Source organism: Acyrthosiphon pisum, chromosome A1 (genome assembly GCF_005508785.2).
Source record: "Acyrthosiphon pisum isolate AL4f chromosome A1, pea_aphid_22Mar2018_4r6ur, whole genome shotgun sequence".
Classification (NCBI taxonomy): domain Eukaryota; kingdom Metazoa; phylum Arthropoda; class Insecta; order Hemiptera; family Aphididae; genus Acyrthosiphon; species Acyrthosiphon pisum.
Window position 1 is genome coordinate 19,403,273 of NC_042494.1, and position 8,246 is coordinate 19,411,518.

Here is an 8,246-nt window from a genome sequence, read left to right on the forward strand (position 1 = left end):
TTTATTTTTGATAAAGATAGACAATATTATGAGAAATCTTATATTACATTTTCGAATCTTAGATTTAAAAAGAAAAATTTTTAAGATTACTTTACTAAAAATAATTTGCTAATTTTCGTGATTTTTACATATTTTGTCAATTTTTGAACTTTAAATGCTAATAAAAAAAAACTGTGACCAAGGATTTTTAATATTTTTACTCAACAAATAAAGTTTTATTGACATTCATAGAAATAAAAACTAATTAAATTGGAAACTGAAATTGTCCGAAAACTGCTCAAAACAAATCAAAATATTTTGAAAATTTTATCATGTATAGAAAATGGAAATATAAACAACCAGTGAAAATTTCATGTATCTACAGTCATTACAGTTGCTAGTCTATACATACAGTAAAAAAATAACAATGGAGTGACCCCCCCGTGTGTACGCCACTGTAAATTCAATGTTAAATGAACATTTTTGCCTGGCTAAATAAAATTGCTGGGATATTGCATTAGCATTAGAAAATTCCCATACAATTTGCATTTGATATCTATTCAATCTCATAATTGAATAATTAACATTTATAAAATCTTGTAGCAATGTTTTTTTGCTGTCTTAGTCTGTTGTAGCACCGTATTATTAACTATTACAATTAGTTATAAGTATTTTTAAAGAATGTAAAGAAAATCATACATTTATTAAAAGTTTATAAAATCAAATTAAATAAACATTTATTTAAGTTTCATTTTTGAACGTAATTCTGCTAATGTAATAAAAACAGCTTCTTCAGTTCTAATAGTTCTAGAACCTTGGTTTGGACATGTATTTAAATAAACGTTAAATAAAGTAGATGGATTTTCTTCATCAATGCTTTGATCAGCTTCTAATGCAGCTTCAAGTCCATGAACTCCTCCAAAACATATTAATGCATGCTTAAAACTACTAAGTTGAGTATGATCTGTTTGATCAATATCAACACCTTTATCAGATGTACCAATTTTTAAATCATATCCTCCAGGATACGGGCACTTAGTAAATACTTCATTTATTGATTCAGCATTCCTTACTGTGTAACCCCAGTAAATACCAGATTCATTTTTTGGTGTACTTGGAGCTACAACAATACCTTTTTGACGTTTAGAATCATCTGAATTTGGAATTAGTTTAACAGTAACTCGCACATACGGTTGAAGACATTTATCAACTAGTACATGTTTTCTAAGACCAACATCGACATTACAGCCTTTACCTTTTTTTGGTGGAAGTGTTGACACCACACCTTCTCTGAAAATTAAAATAACAACACTTTTAATATTCATTTTATAATATATAATAATTATTCATAGATATATGTAGGATGTGAAAATTTGTCTAGTAAAAATTTCAGATTAAATAAAATTGAACTTTAATTTTAAACAAAATATCAACATATTAACTTATTCTAAAATAACATATATAAACTATTTATACAATTATATGACTGATTGTGATTGTATTTTAGCTATTGTGCTTTTTAGCTACATTTTAGCAAGGTTAGGCAAGTTCACTATTTTTATTGAAGTTGTTAATATCAAAAAATGCCTCTAAAAATAACTCTGTTTATATATTTTTAGTTATTTTGGTTACAGTATGAGTTATTTACAGGAATCCTTATTTTAAATATTCAATCCTCAGCTGTAAAAATTGACCATTTTTTAATTTTTTAATTACAATAAATTTGAAAATTGTCGATATTTTGATAAATGTTTAAAATACTTATAACAAAAAATTGTGCATATAGATATTGAATATTTATCAACTGCTATTATAACATATTATAAGGAACCTTAAATTCAATTTTCAAGCTTTTTGGCCCAATGAATACAATTTTATTGACATTTACAGAGTATAAAACTAAAAAAATGTCTATTAAGAACTCAAAATGAATCAAAATATTTAGAAAGTTTTATCATGTATAGAAAATGATCAAATGAACATTTGATGAATATTTCAAATAACTACGTTATTGAACAACGACAATCGTTGAATGACAATTCGTTAATTTACAGGTAAATATCCAATGTCTAACTTCAAAGCTCATAAAAAATTAATTTGACTTTCCGGTAACTTTTTTTTTGTTAAATGTAAGAAAACTTAAGGGGAATCTTGTATTATATTTTTGAAAGCCTAGTTATAAATAGAATATTTTTTTATGAAATAATTTGCCAATTTTTGTGAATTTATGAATTTTGTCAAATATTTTGTACTTCAGGCGCTCATTTAGGGTTGCTACTTTAACCAGCGTAGTATAGGGATTATTCATGTTTTTAGCGTTTTTATTGAAAATATATGCATTATTTTGAACTATAAACCTATTTAAATTTTATAGCTTGTACATTTACACATTTAAACATGCGAATATGTGTATATCTCATAAATATTATTTTTATCATTGTGTAAATTATTAAACTATACTAACTTTATACACTATATTATCTAGTTATTTTATACCTATATACCTATGTTCACAGTAAGTCTAAGCCCGATACTATTATATAGACCATACACATGTTTCCTTGAACGATCTTTTTATACTGATATATTGTATTGTTATAATCAAATTTGTTTCTTAAGAATAACATTTTTATGAAATATATCCATATGCACATGCATAAATGTGTAATCATACAAGCTATAAAATATAAAAGGAACATGGTTCAAAATACTACATATATTTTCCAAAAAACACAAAAAACATGATTTATCCCTATACTATACAGGTTAAAGTAACAACCCTAGTGTACGCGGTATGCAGCTTATGGCCATTTAACCGTGCGACTCATTTCGGGATGTTATCAGAAGCAGAGACAGAGTTTGGTATCCTTATTCTAGTCTTTATGAATTCATCGCTCATCTATAATTTAAGTTAAGTTTAAAGTTAGAAGTTATTTTTTATTTTTCAAAAACTAATAAAAGTTACATGTTACCTAGGAAATAAAAGTAACTTAACTAGTTAAGTAACTAGTTGTGTAACTTAACTTTAACTTTTTAACACATTAATGCTCAGCCTCGCATTTTAGCATTGTTATTTTTCTAAATATTCAAATATTGAATTGGCATTAAAATTATCTTATTGAATAGTCTATTAAGTTGTCCGATAGTTATCTATAATTTAGAGTGTAATACATAATAATATTGATGAAATTAATTTTAAACAAATTGGTGAATTTTGTTTTTTTTTTTTAAACAATTGATAGCTTTAATTTTTAAATTCACTAACAGAAATGTATACCTAGGTTTATATTATTTATAGAATACCTATTAATAATTATTAAAAAACAAAACATACCGAAATGGGACATTGTCTTCTTGTCTAAAATGATGTGGTGCATCTAGTGGATTCAATACTCCAGTGTATTTTAAAAAGTTGTGAATTGGAAATAATATTCTTCTCAAATATTGGGGACATTCCAAGTATTGTAAGATTATGGCCAATTGTTTACACGTTTTTGAACCACCTTCGGTTTTTTTGTTGGATACCATCACATTAGTCTGTTCACCCACATCATCAAAAACTACGATCTAATAAAAAATAACAAGTAAGAAAATGTTTTACGATAAATTAATAAAAATTCAATGAAACAAACCTCATCAATTTTGTAAATACACGCAGCTCTTGCAATTTGTCCAGCCAAGTATGTTCTAAATTCTGGAGACTGTGCATTATCTAAAATGGACCCTGGCACGGCTATGGTGACAGTAGGCAACTGTCTTACCTTTGAAGGCTTAATTTTGTCACTGATTTCAGTGGTTTTAGAAGTATCAATACTATCATCTATTATTACCTCTACTTTTTCCGGATCTGTTATTTTAATTTTATTTTCATGTTCAGTTTCTAAACCTTCATTTATTTCGATAACTTCTGGAAGTTTTTTTTTTTTTTTACTCTTTTCCACATTTTTGTTTTTACGCTTTTTAGTATTATCATTGTTTTCGACTTCAAACGATGCCATGTCGAGTCTTAGAATTTTAAAGAATTTCTTCAACCGAACTAGGCACAAATATTTAACTGTAAGCAAATTAATATTACGTATTTGGATTTTGGAGACTCGGGAGTCGGGACTTGAGTTGTTTGAAATGAATAATGATTGACGATTGTCACGTGTTATTCTTATCAATACAACTTACCGCGGAGATCATGATATCAATATATCATGGTGGAGACTAGAGACCATTATCTATGCTGGAGACCATAATTATACAGGACTCATGACGTGTTGAGGTGTATCTTATGTCATTGCACGCGGGGTGTTTTATCGGTTATAGATGTACGGAATTTCGAAAAAACGTAAAAAGTCATGTTTCTTTATTTTTAACATGCAATTTTTTATAACAATTTCAAAATTTTTAAACACGCAGGTGTACCAATAGCAAAATCAACTTTATTTTTTCAAATGGTTATCACTATATTTTTAATGGATTTTGGAAAAGCTTTTTTTCTGAAAATGTTTATACTCAAATCATTCATTTCGATTAGCTAGTTTCTTAACTACGGTCCTCTAAACTTTAGTAAAATATGCATTAATACTTTTAATTGAAATATTTAGTATAGGTAGGGCACTATAGATACTAAGCCAGTAAGCCACCATTTTGCGACTAATAAATAATAATGTTATGTGAATATGAATTTTCATCCTCTATTTTATCATTTTATCATTGGTAAATGAGTCGCATAATGGTGGCATAACATACCCATTAATGTATAAGAACTAAATATTTTTTTCTTATAACTATCTTTTATACACTTAAATTGGTATTCTAACGGGATGCTCCAAAAAAAAAAAAAAACTTTTTGGCAAACATAGTTAAAAATTACCAAAATCAGTATTATTATTGCAATTTTTTATTATTATAATCGTAATTAATTAAAAACTTTAAATTTTTTACTATACCATAAATTAGGATTCTTTATTAGGCGGCTAAGGTAATGGTAATTGACATTAATACGTCTTATGTATGGGGGTTAAAAAAATGTGTAATGAAAAAAATTCAATGTTTTTTGGTGCTCTTCTCGAAATGGTATAAACTTGAAATTTGAACCAAACTATCTTAAATCTTGAATTCGTGATCTGTGTGTCTGACTTAATTATTCTTGATAATGTTGGTCAGGTTGGTTTAATATGGTTTAATTAGTTACAAACATTTTCATTTATTGCGCCAGTAGAGTAAACCTTAAAAACAAAATAAAAATAAATTATATTTATCCACGATTTAGATTCCCTCAAAAACTGAAAATAATATTTAGTTGTATTTGATAACATATTTTATTATTTAATTTGACGATTATTAATATTACCATACTTGCCAATTTGCCATACCTTATTTCTTATTTTACATATTACATCAATAAGCTTGGTCATTGTGTGTACTTTTATTTTGTATAGTCCCTAGTCCCATTAAAATTAAAACTAGTGGGTACTTAATACCTAATGTTCAATGATCGATTCCTGCATACAATTTTTAACAAGCCTTCCGATCAATAAATGTATTGTATTAAATTGGCCCAGTGGTAGAAATGTTTGCAAATATTATTTTCCAGAAAATTATTTGGAATTTCGTACATGGGTTAAAAGGACAAAATCATTCATCATTCTAAAGAAGAGATCATATACAAATATGCTAATATGCTATATGTACAATGTACCCTTAATTTTCAATATTCGTGTATAGGAGCATTTAATCGTGCGACTCATTTCGGTACGTTTTTTTCATGCGGGAGGCCGTAGGGGTAGGAGTTTGGTGGTTTCCTTATTCTATATAGTCTTCTTGGTCTATAGACTATTACTAGTACTATCTTAAATCGTGCTTAGTAGTCAGTGGTTCTGTCTTCCGTGATTATAATTTCAGGCTTTCAACTTTCTGAGATTAAAATGCTGTATACATATTTTATGTTAATTTTATTTTCAATATTAAAACAATTCTGGAACAATAATATCAATAATTATTGGACATTAAAAATAAAATATCAACTCTTATATTACATACTTTGATTCAACTTCGACTATCATTAATTCATTTTTTTTTATTTTTTTTATTAAAAATAAAGTATATTTACTATCTATACATAAGTGTATAATGAGTAAGTGTGGTGACAGAGTACATTTTTAGACTTTTTTTAGACTTAAATATATTTAAATGTGTGTCAAAATGTCAAATGATTTATAAAATATTTTGCATAGGAATGGGAACGAACCATATTAATGTGAATGTATCACGGACTGTGAAGTATGAATCACACAATATTGTCAATTTGACTTATTAGCTTTTTTTGTAGATTTGCAGTGTTACCAGTGATTTAGCTAGATGATTGTTCGGCTATATGCATAGATAATGCAAATTATCTATGGCTGTATGACATTAAGCGCCAAAGGTACAAAAATGGCATATCATTTGCGCTAAAATGTGTAGGTCATAACAATGGCGCACACTGGAGGGTTCAAGGGTAGCAGCTTCTACCCCTGATTTTTTTGATTGGTGGGTGGGTGCTGGCCGCTGGGGTGGGTGTCCCTAAGCCCCCAAAAACGTAACAATTCTACTATGTATAAAAATATTAAAAGTAAATTATTAAATAATATAGGCATAGAGCTCTATGCCTAGGCTATAGGCTATAGGCTATAGCCATATAGACTAAAAGTCAATAAGAGGTAAGTAGGTAACTGATTAAATACTAATGATTATTTTATCATCCATAACATCACAGAATAGATTCGCATGTTTTCATGCCATCACGGTGTTACAGAATACAATCAAATCGGTATTCGCGGGTATTATAAAAAAAATAATAATGCATTTTACTACAATATTTCTTCACCCCAACATTTTAAAAAAATTGGAGAAAAAAATTTTTTTTGAGAGCATTGAAAAAATTTCTGATTTCTATAAAATTGATAATCTACAAGCTGAAGCGGAAAGTTGGTAACATTTTTGGCAAAATAAGGACTACCAAGATATTTATTTTATCGATTTGTTAAATTGTATAACTGTACGTTTATTCCAATTTCCAAGTACCTATAGCTGTTGCTTTGGAAATATTTTTGTCTCTTCCGGCTACAAGCTGTAAGCAGAACGTTCGTTTAGTACATTATCGAGTGTTAAAACATAGTTACGAATTACGATCAACGATGGGCGATGATAAACTGAGTGGCAATATGCATATGTTGAGTTCATAGAGAAAAAATAAATTCAGATAAAGAAAAATAATTAGGGATGGGTCGATACTAAAACCGATACTCGATATCGGCCGATATTGGTGGTATCGGGTTTATCGGTATCGGTTTTTTTTAAACCGATATTTGAACCGATACCAAAAAAAAAACCAAATCTATCAGCATAATAGCATTGATTATAAATTGTAATAGTTAAATGTAAAATGATAATATTATTTCGGTTGATAGTATCGGTGATATTTTAATATCGGTTCATTTTTTGTGCTGAAAATGTTGGTTTACAAATATATCGGGTATCGGTTTTTTATCGGTTGCATATATCGGAATATCGGATATCGGTAAAAAGAGGTATCGGCCCACCCTAAAAATAATGTATTAAAATGTACCGACACAATTTGGTAGAGAATGTACTCGGAGATTGAAATTTATATTTAATGAAAAAGAATAATGTATAATAATACCTTATTGTAATGTTTTAATTGTAATAATGATGAAACATAATAATTGTACAATAAATAAAATGTATAAAAAATGTTCATTTCATTTTTAAATTAATTACCCCCCCCCCTCCCTCCTAGAAAAATGTCTGGGGATGCCCATGGTATTATTTCTAAAAATACACGGATAGTGTATACTATGACAAATTATATATATAATTTGTCATGGTGTATACTATATAGATACAGGTATGCAGCCCCGGCTATGAAATTTCCTAAATTGGATTTATATTTAATTCACAAATATAATTTTGTATTCAAATATCGATGGGACGACGATGGCATAGGTATTATGCCACACACGAAACGTACAATTGGTAATCACACAGATCGCACAGCTGCGTTATTAGTTATTGCAAATCACAATTTTCTGTGTTATAGACTTTAGTGTTGTGAGCAGTGGCACCCAACCCTATTGCTAAGTGTAGCGGCCGCTACACATTGAAAATAAGGGGTGGGTGGGTGGGTGGGTATAATAACATATAAAATAATTAACTTGAAATATGTTCATTATTAATCACAGATTATATTGATTGATACCTTAATATTTACTAATATT

General features: G+C 28.2%; 2 protein-coding genes across 2 annotated transcripts in view; both read right to left on the minus strand.

The window, feature by feature from the left end:
* Positions 1-8,246, minus strand: part of LOC100161194 (uncharacterized) — a gene marked incomplete at its 5' end in the record, with an annotated part of 23,466 nt that overhangs the window by 14,066 nt on the left and 1,154 nt on the right. The window contains 2 exon segments of the mRNA NM_001293478.1: positions 5,995-6,008; positions 8,052-8,057.
* LOC100167951 (putative methyltransferase C9orf114 homolog) lies at positions 664-4,133 on the minus strand. The gene is given in 4 exon segments (XM_008190470.3): positions 664-1,269; positions 3,314-3,546; positions 3,612-3,910; positions 3,913-4,133. Coding segments are annotated over 4 exon segments (1,125 nt in total). The 5' UTR covers positions 3,953-4,133; the 3' UTR covers positions 664-716.